The sequence below is a fragment of the Pterocles gutturalis genome, unplaced genomic scaffold (assembly GCF_000699245.1).
Source record: "Pterocles gutturalis isolate BGI_N339 unplaced genomic scaffold, ASM69924v1 scaffold4480, whole genome shotgun sequence".
In the NCBI taxonomy this organism is placed as follows: domain Eukaryota; kingdom Metazoa; phylum Chordata; class Aves; order Pterocliformes; family Pteroclidae; genus Pterocles; species Pterocles gutturalis.
In genome coordinates, this window is record NW_010143173.1 from 76034 (window position 1) to 92292 (window position 16259).

At 37.0% G+C, this 16259-nt stretch overlaps 1 protein-coding gene across 1 annotated transcript in view; it reads left to right on the top strand.

The window, feature by feature from the left end:
• RET (ret proto-oncogene) overlaps positions 1-5173 on the top strand; it is a 41039-nt gene extending 35866 nt beyond the window's left edge. The window contains exons 18-20 of the mRNA XM_010084619.1: positions 1060-1197; positions 3151-3250; positions 4882-5173. Of these exons, the coding sequence (XP_010082921.1) occupies positions 1060-1197; positions 3151-3250; positions 4882-5061 (418 nt within the window). The 3' untranslated portion in view covers positions 5062-5173. The remainder of the gene's footprint in view (positions 1-1059; positions 1198-3150; positions 3251-4881) is intronic.
• The last annotated feature ends 11086 nt before the right edge of the window (positions 5174-16259 follow it).

The window sequence follows — 16259 nt, forward strand, 5'->3', positions numbered from 1 at the left end:
TGGTTTGCTTCGACTATCCAAATTTTGGCTGTTCTGTCAGTTGAGCAGATTAAGAGTAAGTTGTAGCTTCTTTGTGTCTTGAAAAAGCCTTCCACTAGGGAAGGGAAAACATCTTTGCCTCTCTTCTCCTGGTCTGCCCTCCAAAAATGGACTAATTTAATCTATCTAAATATTTCCATCCTGTTGAGCAAGGTGTTTTTGTTTGAGCTTGTCAATAAAGTAGGTTTAAAAAGTCACTATTTCTTCTGTTCATTTCAAAAAAAGTTTCTTCTGTCTTCTGTTCTATGTTAAACTATATTTTAGGCATTTTGTATTTCCAGAATAAATTCTTTCTTCTTTCATCAACTCTCAGAGGCAAATTAAATCCTGAATCACTGAAAAAGCCCAGCAGACCAGCTGAAATCAAAGGTGCTGCTTAAGGCATTTTATATTTCCAGAATAAATTCTTTCTTCTTCTTTCATCAACTCTCAGAGGCAAATTAAATCCTGAATCACTGAAAAAGCCCAGCAGACCAGCTGAAATCAAAGGTGCTGCTTATGATTAAAATAAACACATTGTGCGTATAAAGAAACACAACCTCATAGTCAAGAGAGCAAACAAGTCCCTTGTTAACTGGTTGAGCCAAGTGGGGTAAATTTAGACAATTGTTTTTGTATAGGACTATAAGGTTAGGCTCCTTCTGTAGCCAGAGGAAAAAGAGAGGCACCTCCAGGAGCACTGTACAGAAGAGGAACAAGCCTTTGGGCTGGGCCACCATGGGAAGGACTTTATCTTTCTGCTGTCTAGACAAGATGAGCCTTCCCAGGATACAGTTAGCTTTTGTCAGTGGATAAAAGAGGGGTATCCCTTATCTCTACTGTCTTGGTTGCTAATCTTTTTAGTGAACGGTATTTGGGAATGCAAATGGCCCTGTATGCATCTGTACCGCCCCTCTGTCTCAGTAATGTCTTGAATTTGGTTGGGTTCTCAAAACACTAGAAAGAGATTTGTTGGATGAAGCCACACTTAAGCTCTTGAAACCTAGCACTCTAAATAAAAGCTCATTTTCTCTTTTTCAGATGGTCATTTGGAGTTCTGCTATGGGAGATTGTAACTTTGGGAGGCAATCCTTACCCAGGTATTGCTCCTGAAAGACTTTTTAACCTCCTAAAAACAGGCTATAGAATGGAGAGACCGGAAAACTGCAGTGAAGAAATGTAAGTAGCTCTTGATCTGATTAGATTCATAAAACTTCCCTTGAAAAAATACATTTAAAAAAAGGTTTAAATAAATACCACATAAATACTATTCTGTGTATCTCACAGGTATAATCAAAATGTGTAGTGCTCAAAAGAATGTAATGAAATTAGTGAACAGTAAAGTCCAGGATCAGAATCGCCAGCTGAACGCTTGCAGCAACATCCAATCTATTTGTAGGATATCAAGTAACACACTTGCTAAACAATTGAAAGAGTTTGAATATTCAAAATTTCTGATGGTGAGGTGAGGAGGACAATTTCATAAAATAGCTGAAATATTCAAGAAAATGTTTCAGTACTTCCCTGCAAATGAGATAGATGTTTCATTCGCAGTCATTGTCTATTAGTTGTCTTGGCACTACATACGAGAAAGGATACCTTGATCCAGAAATCTATGCCGTAGAAGACAAAAATTTTCTGTGACTTGGTAAGCCTATGGCAAATTATTTTCAATTTGACACTGTTCATATTTTACTGCTGATTTATTAAAACACACTCGATATGAAATATCTTCTCTCTGTGGTTCTTCCATGGCATTTGGAGATGAGACATGGTTTTATGTTCAGACTGCAAATCTGGCCATGGTCAATTTTTTCAGAAAGTTACAAGGTCATAATCACTATGACATCTCTTCTGACTGATTTTCAGTATGAAGGATGCTTTGGCCACATCTGGGCTAAGAAAACACAATATAAATAATATAAATATATATTTTTAATATAATATACAGATTAAAAGCATTATGAAGGGTTTGTGAATTTAAGGCAAGGTAGAAGTTTACCAGTGTCATTTGCAAATATCCTCTAGCAAATATTTAATATTTAAAATTTTTTGTTTGTTTCATCCCAACAGGGAGTAAGACTTCACTCCTAAAACATACGTTATATCATTGATAATTATTAGGTTAGACAAGCTGACCATGTCTGAGTTTCTTTTTTTATTCATCATGGTTTTCTGACTGGTTTAGATTTTTTTCTGTTTTACTCAGAAATTTTTCTGGCAGCCTTTGAGAGCCCACTTTAAGGACCATTTTTCTCAAATTGTATTCTCCACTTCATCAAGTCAAGTAAGAGAGAGATCATGGATGATGGCAAAAAATGCAATGCTTTTCAATAGCTTGCTGTAGTTCTTGTATCCAACTGCTTCCACAATTAGAGCACTTTTGTGACCAGATCACTTAGTCCTGAAAACACTTGAGCTAGAAAAATAACACGAATGGCACAAGTTGAAGAGTTACATGTTCAGAACTTGGCCAATGTCTGTCTGATAGTCACTCAAGTAAAAAACTTTTAATTCTGTTCCATTTTGTTTCCATGCTGTATGCTACAGAAGCCAGTTAAAGACAGAATAACAATAGGTATAATGAAAATAACAATAACAGAAGTAATCAAAAGTATGTTAGTTAGTGCAAACAGTCTTAGAATAGGCTTAATTTCAGAGAAAAGTTTACAGAAACTTTTCAGAACTGAAAATAAATGAAGAACAAAATTCTACTTTCTGATATAACAGCAGAGTTTTCCAGGCTGAGAGATGCACACCAGTGATGCTGTACAAATTTATTCAAAGTCATATGCAAACAAAATAAATCAGAAATCTGGCATGCTGCCTACACATGAGGTAGTCCTTTGAGAAAGTGAACATAATGAACGAAACTCAAGGCTACAGTTCTTCAAGGACAGCCAAGTGCATCATCATTTAAACTCATAAAGACTCATGAAAATAAAAGCCCATTCTTATGAATGTCAATTGTTGATTCAAAGGAATGTTTAACAGAACACATGACAAAACAATTGATGTTCTTGTGGGTGGTTTTTACTCCACAGTTCAACTTCAGTACTATGAGTTATTTGAGCAGAAGCATGACACCCTTTTAACAATTTGGGTTTTTTTTCACCATGTGGCGGGTCACAGGTACAACCTGATGTTGCGTTGTTGGAAGCAAGAACCCGATAAAAGACCAACATTTGCTGAGATCAGCAAGGAACTAGAGAAAATGATGGTGAAGAGTAGGGTAAGTGTGGGAACGCATGAGTTTTGAAAGTTTTTGTGATCATCTGAGTTTGAATATAGAGAAATTCTTTTTTTTAAAAAAAGCAAAGTACTTTACTTTTCATCAGATTTTGAAGCATTTATATATCTAGTTTATTCCAAATGCAGCCAGCTTTTTGAAAGCAGTACTACTTCACATAGTGGCTTTGATGACCTCAACCCCAAATGCAGATGAGTTATCCTTAATCTGTCTAACTTCCTTAAATAGATTAAAAAAAAATACTGTGAAGAGTTACTCCTAAATTGCACTCCTGAATAAGTAACCCTAGGAATCCTAGAAGTAAAATAACGCAGTATTTCCTTGAATCTGATTTAGTTGTATGATGATAGCAACAGAGATATGAAAGCTGTATGATTCTACCGTTCTGAGTTACTTTAAAACTATTGTAATCCTGTATAGACTTTCTTCGAATGAATGGATGCTGAGGTCTAAATATAAGTCCAAATTGCATATATTTATAAAATGTATACATACCTACTTGCACATAAACGCAGCTTAAAAAAAAAAATCTACTAGTTTTGGGAAGGAAGGCAGTTACAAATGAAGAACAGAGGAAATACAGTGACCATTATCAGATTTGAGAATGTGATGGCATTTACACTGGGTGCAAAAAGGACTAGTAAAAAAAATGGGAACAATTTTGTGCAGAATGAGAATGTAAAAATAAGTTCTAAATTAAAAATGGTACAGTGAAAGGTCTAGGCTGTACATTAAATCACTCTGACTTGTCAGCCACTAACTTACAGCTGCTGAGAAGCAGTGTGTAAACAATCTGCATGTCCAGTTACAGACTTGTAATACAGAGGCTGGCAAGTTTTCTGAAATTTTTATCATCATTAAAATCAAAGCCAATCCAAAAGAGAATGCAACAAATTAGTAGTTTTTCTTCTTGCCTTTCTGAATGAAAAATTCTGAAGATTTTTCAGTTTATAAAATCGGGTAACTTTACATTTATAAAGTTTAATTTCAGTAAATTTCCAAAGGAAAAGCCATTTGGAAAGGAAAAATATGTTTTAGATTAGCTGAAAATGCTTCACATTTGGTTTTTGCATCAAAGTGATTCAGCAGCATAGATGAAAACCTATGAATTCTTATGGTTGACCTAAATATTTGGTTTTAGAACAGCAGCAGCAAAAAGCTTTATTTGGCAATATATACACAGCTAATTTTACACGATTATGTAATAGCTTTTGTAAAATTACTATGTTCTCCGTTAAGTGCACATATGTTATCTATGTGTATATTTCAGGCATACCTATGTATCAGGCATAACAGACACTGAATGTCAAACAAATCAGTTAACACAGCCCTTTAACTCCTTGGTTATCTTAACTGGTGTGCAGAATTAAGTAAGGGAGGCATTAATATGTCTCTAGCATGTCTAGTGTTCTGGCAAATCAGATACTTCCAAAGATGCCATGGCTGCAGAAAGGGAGAGCCTACTCAGGTGCTAGAGGTGCTATCAAAAAACAAATGCAGTGAGGTCTGTAGTTAATTGTTTTAAAGAAACCAGATGTGTATTTAGCCTTTATACCCCACCAGCAGCACTGCCATGTATGTTAATGCAGCTTTTTCTGTGTTCACTTCTACAGGACTACTTAGATCTTGCGGCTTCCACTCCTTCTGATTCCTTACTTTATGATGATGGGCTCTCAGAAGAGGAGACACCACTCGTGGACTGTAATAATGCTCCCCTCCCTCGAACCCTCCCTTCCACATGGATTGAAAACAAACTCTATGGTAGAATTTCACATGCATTTACTAGATTCTAGCAACACAAAAAAATGATTTTTCTTCTGCACTGTTCTCAGAGTCTGTAACCCCATTACAGTGTTTCTTGTCTGAATGAAGCCAATCAAAATTTGCTTGGAAGCTTCTTTTGGGTTTTTTTTGTTTCTTTTGGTTTTTTCTTTTGGTAAATGTCAAAGTTTGCGTCAGGATCATCCTTTAGTCATTTTGCAGCTGTGTTTAAAATAAACATTTTTAAAAGGATGTGAAAATAAGTAAAATGACTAGATATCAGACAGTAAAAGAAAAAAAAATCAGGGAAGTATTCTCAGGGGAAATACAAAATGCTAATGAGTATCTAATTCAACTATCCTGTTGGGCAGGGGGCTAGGAACATTTAAAGTATGTTAGATTCCACACCTCTAATTTAAGCAATAGACCTTTTTTTTAAATACCTTTTTTTTTTCCATAGCTCAATGATAGGACCCATCTGCAACATTTTTCATTTATCAAGATAGATTTCTAAATTTCAGCTGCTGTTAATGCATTCTGGATCCATAAGCTGAAATGTCTATTTAATGTATCATAGAATGAAACCAGAGTATTATATACAGAAGGTAGAAATACTGTATATAAGTATTATATACAGACTAAATCAACATGTGAAGTCCTTTGAAAATTGAGTGAACAAGGGTCATTTTGACAATACACTCAGCTGTTTTCACGTCCTTTGATTTATTATAAAAATGTCAGTACTATACCTTGATTGAATGATGTAGCAAGTGTTTTTAAAAAGAACATATGCTTTCATATTGTGGTGGTGAGATGGACAGTAAAAATGGTTCTTGCCAAAACTCCTACATTTTGTCTCCTGATTAAATATTCTGCACGTTTTTAGATGTTTACTAACATCACAGATATTTTTTTCATTCTTCAAGCAGTATGACTTTTGAAAAGTTGGATCTTTTAGCTTAAAAGTTGCCATTAATACATGGCTTTGGGTCTATATTTGATCAATACCCTAGATGATTTTCTTTAATAGGTTCCCTCAACTTACGTTCACTTTGGGGCACTTAGTGGCCAGATCGTTAAAAGAATGCAGTAACAGAAAAAGTTGCCACTGAGGTTGATGGCAGATGCTGAATGCTTAATAAGCAACAAAATCAGATTTCTGTTTTTGAAAATCTTGACTCTGGTATGGTTCTCTGTTTGTACAGCTGGATCAACATGGTGCTAAGCACTCTGCTTCCATTTTGGTGATCACTTGTGCCTAAACTGAGAAGCAATTACTGGACTCAGTGCAAATAATTACATGCCTGAAACACATGTTTAAATATTGAATCAATGTAAGAGTGCTCAGGACTTTGTTGGACTTTATTCAGTTGTGCCCCTGGGATCTCCTAAATTAAGCAGGGGTTCCCTAGTGAGGGCGTGAGAGTGTCCCCAAAACCTCACTGAAGCCAAAGGAAAGGCACCCATTCAAGTAAATGGAAATACTCACAGTCATTGGAATGGACTTTGGATCCTGTCCCAAATAGGTTTATTAATTCTTGGAGCACTTCCTGTACAGCAAGAACTTCCTCTTGCAAAGCGACGTATTGCTACATGATTGTTAAAAAAGAAAATTATGGAAAGTTAGAGGCTCATCAGAAGAAAATTAGCTTTTTATTATGCACATGTGCATGCGTGCAAACAATTTTTTATCAAGTAAGCACTTAATTTTTTCAGAGATTTTGCCTACATCTGAATTTGTGCTTCAGGGATTTCAAAACACCATTTATATGAATAGATTTGGGACAAAATCCAGTGGACTGGCTTGAAATACTGAAGGGAGTTTTGCCAAGGGCCTTACTGTCTGCACATGAAGTTATGGTTCTTCAGTGCAGAAAAAATTATCTGTTTTCATTTTTAGGCATGTCATACCCGAACTGGCCTGAGGAGAGCCCCGTTCCACTCACAAGATTCGATGGCACTAACTCTGTGTTTTCAAGATATGCAAATGATAGTGTATATGCTAACTGGATGGTTTCACACTCAGCGGCAAAATTTATGGACAAGTTTGATAGCTAAAATTTTCTTTGTGAAAGGTAATGGACTCCTGAGGGGAACAAAGATGCAAAGAATGGAAAGTCCATTGGCTCATTCTTTGTACCATCAACAACTAACTTTTAAATTGGCAAAGCCTTTTATTGGTAGTTTCTGAAGTGTGTTATTCATGCTGAAGACTATAATTGGTGATGTCCCCTTTCAGAAAACATATCAAGCTGGATAAGAGTTGTAGTTCCAGTACTTATTTCTAGATGGCCATTTTGCATATGGTTCCATTTGGCAACTTCTTACTGCAAATGGCCCCACATTTCATTCTCACTATTTCTTAGACTAACCATCCTGTGTTACAGCTTTCTTGGATGGAAAAATGTACTTGAACTGCTACTTTTATAGTGGCTGTTAGCATACGACGACTTGATCTAAGCAGGAAGCACAAACAATATATGGAAGGGATGGGGAAAACAGGCTCCCAAATTACTGAGCTTGCTATCAAATGAGAAGTATTATAATGATGTTGGCACTACCAAAGCCTGTATCTTGGTTTGGAAGCAAACATTAAGTAACTCAATAGAGGACTTGAGATTCAACATTTGAAGTCTTGTAAAATGTATTGTCTTGTCTTAATGAGAAGAGAATTTGTTTTATTAGTCTTAACTTCTCTTACCTTTAGCACAATGGAGATAAATTTGATACAAGATAAACTGTATAGACTGATGGCAATCAAGAGTGTTCATCTGACACAATTTACTTTCCCTCACCTACATCTTACTAATGTTAAAATGTACAATCTTGTACACTTATATTTCCTCTTTATGAGTTCAAAATAGACTGTACAGGATTTTTAGACTGAATTCAAGTAAAGAGATTTTGTTTGCAGTAAAGTTCAGTGAGTTGGAGTCCTCCTCTCAGATCCAGATTGGATACACTGCCATGCACAGGACACTGCCATGACATAACTCCAAATCAGCCTGTTACCTTGAAAGTCACGAGTAAACAACACTTGCACAGCAAAATTGGTCTAAAACTCTACTGTTATTGAAACTATACATGGAAAGTATCATTGGAATGTAAGATGAAATATAAAAATGTTGTGCTTACAACACTGACTTGATATTTGGGAGAACGATCTGACTGTGGGTCATGTGTTCTATGTGGAAGAGTAAATGATCAGCACTAATTTTGTCTTTATTTGTAATCTGATAGATAACTTTTTGTTTGCTACAAATGTTGGGACATAAATCCCGAGTGACTCATTGTTAGCGTTGTGATGGTTGTTCTAAATAATCCAGTTCTACCAAAGCTTGCTTCTGTCACTTACAATCCAATTTAGCTGTTTTCAGATGTTGTTTTGTGTACCAATTTTATGTTTCCATTAAAGTCTGTGATTTCAGAAACAAGAGACTCAGACTACCAAAACCCGAACACAGATTTTCATTTTGCAAAACCTGGGATATAAAGTGCTGTCTTGGAATTTAAACACCTTCACTGTTGCATATCATACATGATCCTGTCCTGGTTTTGGACAAACACTAAGCAGAGTGGCCTTTTCTTTGTACAAACAGTTGACATGTTGTGTAATGCTTATGTACAGTAAACAGATACAGCTGTGTATACAGAAGGATATACAGTTGTGATATCATGGTGATCTTCACTGGGATGACACAGCTGTCAGAATGCACACTTTTAAAATAAATGGCACTGAAAATGAAGCCCATTATATGGGCTTTTTTTCTATTAAGAGATCTATGAAAAAAGGAGAGAAAAATGGAACTTGTGGTAACTTTTTGCTTTGTCCAGACCTTTTTCTATATTTTATGTCTGTAAATGGGAATGCTTTATTTGTTGTGAGCAAACAGGGCATCAAGATTTACAGTTTTGGGTTTTTTTTAATTATTCTTCCTTAAATTAAGGCTTTCTTTTTATCAGCTATCTTCAGCAACAGTATTGAGCTGGGAGATGTGAAGCGCCCACTTTCTAACCTGGAAAGCCCTGCGACAACATTGCTGTACAGTAGGTGAATGGGAGAGTAAGTGATGCCAAAATAACTAGTGGGTGCAGAAACTATTGTGTATTTTAGGCTTCCAGCGTAAGTCAGTGTTGTTTCAACAATTAACTCCTGTGAAAAATTTCACTAATAGTCACCTATGTTACCATAGATTCTGCCTATGAAATACACACACAGTTCATAATCATAGTTGTCATACACAGTTACCTGCATTTAGTGCAGCTTAATGAAACACTCTTAACAAGTCTTTCCTAATCCAGCTAATTTTGACTCCCTTCCTGCTCATGAATGTTGGTAAGAAATAGATTATTACTTTCAGGTATTCACTCATAACATGAAAGCTTACATCTGCTGTGTATGCTATTTTTGTAAATATTTCCCTTGAAGTGTTTCCTATTTGTTCTGTGTCGCCATTAGTCAGAATGGTGACAATCTTGTTTCAGTTCCCCATTAGAGAGTAAATGTGCTTCCCATGTGGGGAAAAAAGTGATACTGCAGATGATTATTTCCATCGCTGCCAGAAATACTTATGCACTTGGCTGCCTGCAGGAAAGTGAATTTGAAGGGAAAAAAATGACTCACCTAAATGTACAGGTTGGAGGGAATATTTCTAAAAGTTTCTGCCAGCCTTTTCTAAATATCCTCAGATGGCTTTACCTGGTCTATGCTTTGAGCTGTGACAGATGGTGGTGAGGGTGAATCTTATGTGGCAGAAGGAAGGTGGTGTAATATTCATTCTTACAAACTTTTCCAGAGGTATGATACTCAGCAAATCTACTGTGAAGTTGCAGATTTTAATCTGAAGACATTAGCCTGTTTTATATAATAGGAATTTTAAAACATCTTCTCCCGTGAATATGAGGTACATAATATTTAGATCGTGGTTTTGTCTACACTTTGTCATGCAAAATATGCATGAATCTCTATGCTACACTCAACTGGACCTGTTTTAAGTAATCCTCAAAAGCATACAGTAAAAGCAAGTTTCTAATCCTTAATGTTTTATAATCAACCTTACATGAATAATACAAGCCTCAAAATACATCTAAGAAGGATATTTCTATTTTAGCTTTTGAAAGTTAAAAAAAAAATTACTTATTTTTAAATGCTTTGTTTAAAAACTTAGACCACCTAAAAGCCCCATGTCTCTCACTGCAGCTACAATGGTAAATTTATAACAGAATACCAGAGATGACGTTCAGCAGCACCAGTTCCTAAATAGCACCAGGCAACACTCCCCATAAATGAGGTGCAGATTGTCCATAGGGAGATGCATGGTTTGACTTTTTCAGCCTCGGCTATCTCTCTGAAAAAGAACCCTATGATTCCCTAAAGATGTCTAGAAGTGTGTAGAATCCTAATAAGAAAACCTAAGATGTTCAATTCTACTGCATCTAACTTCATATAATTTAAGTAGCCCCTTTGAAGTTAGTGGGATCATTCTTTAATAAATGATACATAAACATTTGCTGGTCTAAAATAAAATATCGCAACTGTCTGCTAGCAAACCTACAAAAGATATTATCAAAATACGGACAAAGTAGCAGTAGCCCAGGTCACACAATACCCATCCATCGCACAATATTGTCCATCTAGAAGCACTATTTAGTAGCAGGTACTAGACAAGAGAAGACAGGTAAGCACAAATATATCCCTATATGTGTATCTAGATGAGAATGGTGAAGGAAGTATTTTTCAGTATTTATCAAGTCCTTCAGTAAAGATGAGTTGTTCATGTAAGCTGTGTTTCACATTTTTTTCTCATTTCTAATTCTTTGGGACAGCAACCTGTGTCTTCCAGCTATGACAGAGACATATATATTCTTAAAGCATTTTGAGAATAGGTCTTCTCTTTTCATAATGTGTTTTTTGGTTTTACTTGGTTTTATAAAGGGTCGCACGGTATCTCAACACAACAAATTACTTCCTAAAAGTGTATTTCTTTGAGCTGTTACGAAACTTCATTTTGTTGATAACATTCTGAAATTAAGTAAAACGGTTTTGCCTACCTGAGTACAGACAAGTACACCTCCCCTTAAGCTCATCTGAAATAATTAGCTTCTTGTTTTGGGCTAATAAGGTACATTTCATAAAAACCCAACTTAATCTCATCTGGAAGCTGTTTTATATGGATTACAGGCCAATGCAAAATGGTATGAACAATTTCAGACCATTGCAGTTGTAGTGTACGTGTCAAGAAATAACCTTCCAAGTTTCTCTATTAGAAAAGAGAAAGAAAGGTGTGTTTTAACCACTCCAAGGTGGTTAAAAAAATTAGTAAATTTTTAAATCAATGACAATGTAATGATTGTTGTCATTGGATATCAGATGAGAGTTTGATTCTATCCTTGCTGATAAAAGCAGGTTTGTATTAATGTATAAGATAACTGGTTGAAGTGCATTTTCACCTTGCCACGAGAAAAAGCTTTCCATTTAATTGGCTAAACAGTGAAGTTTGTAGAGGTTCAAACCATTACACTTATAGCAAGTAATGTGCATATTTTGAATAAATAGTGATGTTTACAGTAGGTGTTTGTTTGTTTGGGGTTTTTTTATTGGCTCCCAAATACAAGAATGGATTGGGTTTTCACAAAGCACTCAGCTTTGACCTAGGTCACCTCCCATTACATCCCTGATAAACCTCTGCTGATTTTAATGCAGAGAAAGTATAGCCAATAGGCAGAACTTGGCTCAAAATATAAATTAAAATTATGCTTATTTTATCACAGTATCGATGTAGTGGAAAGAACCAGTAGTTGCATGGTCAGAATTACTGAATATGTCTGCATATAGATAACAGTGTTTTAAAATGTGAGTAGGGTATGAAGGTCACTGTTCCCACCTTGTCTGTAGTTAAGGGGCAGGTCCAATCAGTCCGTCCCCATGGGAAATTAGGTTAGCCCAGCATCTTGTGTAAATTTCGTCTTGTATTTACAAGATGACATACAAATATAGCATAAAGTTAGTGACTTCTGGGGGTGGGGGAAGAGCTGATATATCAGCTTCATTTTCTCACCCTCTCTGACAAAAGACTATTAACAGAACCAGATATTATGATTATTTCTTAACTTGAGAAATGTGTTGGTATGTCCCAAAAGAGAAGTAGAGGTCCACTGCTGGAAAGCATGTCCATTATAGCAGGACTAGGTTTTTATGTATTTCATAATTGTCTCTTAAATGGAGGACAGAAGAGAATATAAGCCAACACATATAGGGCCTTTTTAGAATTATGTTCGCAAAATAATTTATTATTGAATACTGCAGGGAGATATGATTTTAAGCCTTTCACAACACTGGTGCCAAAAGTAGTTGTGGAGTTACTACATATCACACTAGCACTACATATGTTTGACGAAGAGTCAGCAGATGACTGCAAAGAGCAGATGCGTGGTCTCTTTCTTCTCTGCCATCACCCCGCTATTCCCTTACTCTCCATTGAACCTGATCTGGGTAGGAACACTTATTTGCCCACAGGAGAGTTTTCTGTATGCTGAAGTCTGCAGGGACAGAAGGATCTGAGATGGTGAGGAGACAGCAACCCCTTCTATTCACATTCTGCAAGATTGGGTTCCCTACCTTCTCACTCTTGAAGCTTGTGAATGGACAGGCTACGGAGCAAACAGAATTGGCAGAAGACCAATGTCCTGTCTCCTACACACAGGCCCCACAGAAGGTTATCAGTTGAGGGCTTGCAGGGAGGCTCAATGGGAAGTACGGGTCTAGTCTCACACTCATGTTTATAAACCCTGAAATGTGACAAAACCAATCTGAAGTTAAAGAGAGGTTCACTTTTAAAGTATAGTCCTGGTCTGAACTAAGAAGATAATGTATGTGTATCCCCGATGTTAAGAGAGGGTTGGTACCTAATAAATATAGTGTGGTTTCTGATTGTATGCACCCAGAGCTGTGAGGTTGTTACGGAAAAAGGAAGTTATCTCTACATCCGTGGGGTTATAGCTAGCACATCTCCTCCCACAGAAAATTGTAGGTGTTAAAACCCCCTGGCAGTTCCAGCACTGGGTTCTCACTGTTAACTAATCTGCTTATACGATTCTCTCTAAACGTGCAATTATGACTAGCCAAAAAACGTTTGGATTTTTGTTTTCAATAAATTCCCAGCAACAAAAGGACGGTTTGGAAATGCTGAAATAAACCTGTGAAACAGGAGATGTGAAACAGATCAACTGTGTTCAGGCACAACAAAGTAAGTTTGGTTGGAACACATGCCCATTTTCCTAAATTTTTGCCTTATGCTGGTAGATACCTCATTTAGAGCAACTCAATAAACTCTGGACTGCCAAACTTGAATTTTTTAGACTGAGATATAGCCACCGATAAGAGTTCCTGTGGAACCTCAGACTAGATCTGGATATCAGTCAATCATTGCTGTTTCCAGCCTGAATTTTCTGCATTCTGCAGGTCACCCTTATATAATTTTTTAGCTGTTCAGCGCTTTCCCTCCTGACATGATTGTAGTTGAAAGAGTTTGATGTGAGCACTTATTTTCACTTGCAACATGTGCCATTTTCATAGCTAGCTGCCAATGCAACTTCCTGTCTGAATTTGCTATGCTTAAGGATGGAAGTATTTTAATTTATTAAATAAAACTAAATCAAATGAACCTGTATTACAAGCATTTGGTTTGCTAAGAATCTTGCTTGCCTATATTTAGGGAATTTTTAAAGTTATTTTAGGGAAAAAAATAATTCCACATCCTCTTTCAGATTTTGTGAAGAAGTAAGCTATAGCCCAATGCAAATCAATAAAACAGTAGGATACGCTGATCTTACTTGTTTACCAAATTGCTACCAATAACAAGACTAGTATCAATTTATTCAAAAGTATTTCACACAAAAAAAAAAAAAAAAAAAGTAAGAGATGTGGAATAACTTCATTGGGAAGGAAAATGTCAAAGGATGGAATCCCAAGTAAGTGGTGGCTGGTATGACAGACGAGGAGGCTGCTCAAGAGGGCTGCTCTCATTCCTTGAAAAAGCTGGTAATGGGTTCATGTTCTTGCAATGATTGAAAAGTTTGGAAGAGCATTGTAAAGACTAAGATGTGGAAAAAGCCTATGGAAATATCCAGGAGATAAATACCAGATTTATAGTACATATTTTTTAAATGTGTATGCAGCTTCAAGAATCAGCCAGCAAGAAGCATGCAGAGTTCACTGCTCTCCAAGATAGTTTTTGTCTGGTCAGGACTGTCAGTGATTGATTTGACAGCAAAAGACAAGAATGATTCTTTCTGCTACAGGGCATAAATAACTGAGAGATATTTTAGCCTTGAGTCAGGAAATCATTCAAACAGTTACTTAATGGGTTTTCCTGTGCAGAGAGGCTTTTTGAACAGTGGCCTGGGCCAGACATAGCAAATAGGCATTAGTTTATGCTGATGGTAAGGACTTTTATTTTAAAAAACATGACAGTTGGAAGCGTCACCCAGTGTTGCTCTTCCAGGATCATTTGTTAAAATGAACTGTGACAATATGTTAAATACTGTGCAGAAACAGATTATGTGGGTTTTTTTGAAAAACACTACTGAGAATATTTTATACTGAAAGACATTTATCACCATCTTTACATGCACAAAGATAAAGTAAGCAATCAATTTAGATTGCAACAAGTTGTCATCAGAGACAACTTTTTAACGAAACAGAAATAATGTTTATTGAATCGTTTTGACTTGCTTAATGGAGTCTCCATTATGGCTTACTAATGTTACAAGATATGAAACAAATGTTTTGAAATGCTAGGCTTTAAACTAGAGATTACTTGCAATAGTTACTATTCCAAATTGTAATCATGTATTTATTAGGCAATGCATAACATGATTCATGGTATTAAACCTTGAAATGCAGTAATATGAATAGCACATATTTATTGCTATAAAAGGCATCAAACATACAGTGAAGACCTTGTCATACGAGATTTGAACGATGCTCAGGGGAGCAGAGGGAGAAGGTACAGTACCATACCTTGCATATTGACCCTATAATCCATGCACAAAAATACCACATCCCCCTCAGCAATTAAGCAGCACCTCCTTATGTGTCACAGGCACTTGAGACTCCCTAGTTAATCTGGATGCTGAAGTTAAGTTAAAAACTGAGAATAGACTACTTAGTTACTCCAGCCAGTCCCTTGGCAGCTCCCTGTCCCCAGCACTACCTCCACCGTGCCGTGGCCTCCCTCTGTCCCTGCAGGTTGCTGCTGCCCTGGGAAGCTGAGGCAGAAAGCTGGCCCAGCCTGTGTCAGGCTGGGGCTGGCAGTGACCCATCTTGGGCGAGGGATGGCCAAGGACCCCTTCCTTTTGGTGCCACCCCGTCTTTCCAGAACCCCAGCCCTGCTGGGTTTTCCCCATGTAAGCAGCAAATAGCATCTGTACAGAAGCACGAGCGAGGGCTGCCCAGTCACCAGCTCTGCCTCACACCTTGTCCTTAGCGGGAGGATTTGGGACATGCTGCTTGTTCCTGGCCTGGGCCTTACCAAACCCTACAGCCAGCCTGCCCCAGCTGCAGCTGACAAGCAGCAGGCTTCTACTGAGAGAGCAAAACTCCAGGCGTTCGCCCCCCCCCAGCCTCCCCAAATTATCAGCAGCCTGCTCGCATTCACAGGTTAAGCTATTTTTTTCCACCTGCTGCACATGGCCAAACTTTATAACGTGCATTCGTAATGAACATCCTCATGTTTTAAGCATCAGTAACTTTAACACAGCGTGCACAGTTTCCAAGATGCCTGCACTGCAGAAACAGTCCACTTCAAAAATTTTTTATCTCTGTGCCTATCCTGTCATAGATCCGATTTGTTTTTTAAAATAGTAAAAATCGTTGCTTGTCTAGCACAGTCACAGAACAGGTAACTGACATTCTTAAAATTTAAGTTAAAGAGAGAATAAAAAGGGAATAGAAATGTCATTTGTAACCATTCAATTCTATCTAGTAAATACTTCTGAACCTGATATTCCTTAACATAAATGGGGTGCAGGCTGCCAGATCAGGTCTTTCTCATTCTAGTTCTAAAAATAGGAGTGGGAACGGAGAAGCAGGAACAAACTTTCCTTACTCTTGAGAAGGAGTGGGAACAAATTGAAGTGAATTTCAAAGCGTCTTGCCATTCAGCCATCCTATGATTGCATTTCTAATGTAAAATCTTGCTCTGAATTTGATTTGGAGCTCCATTTTACT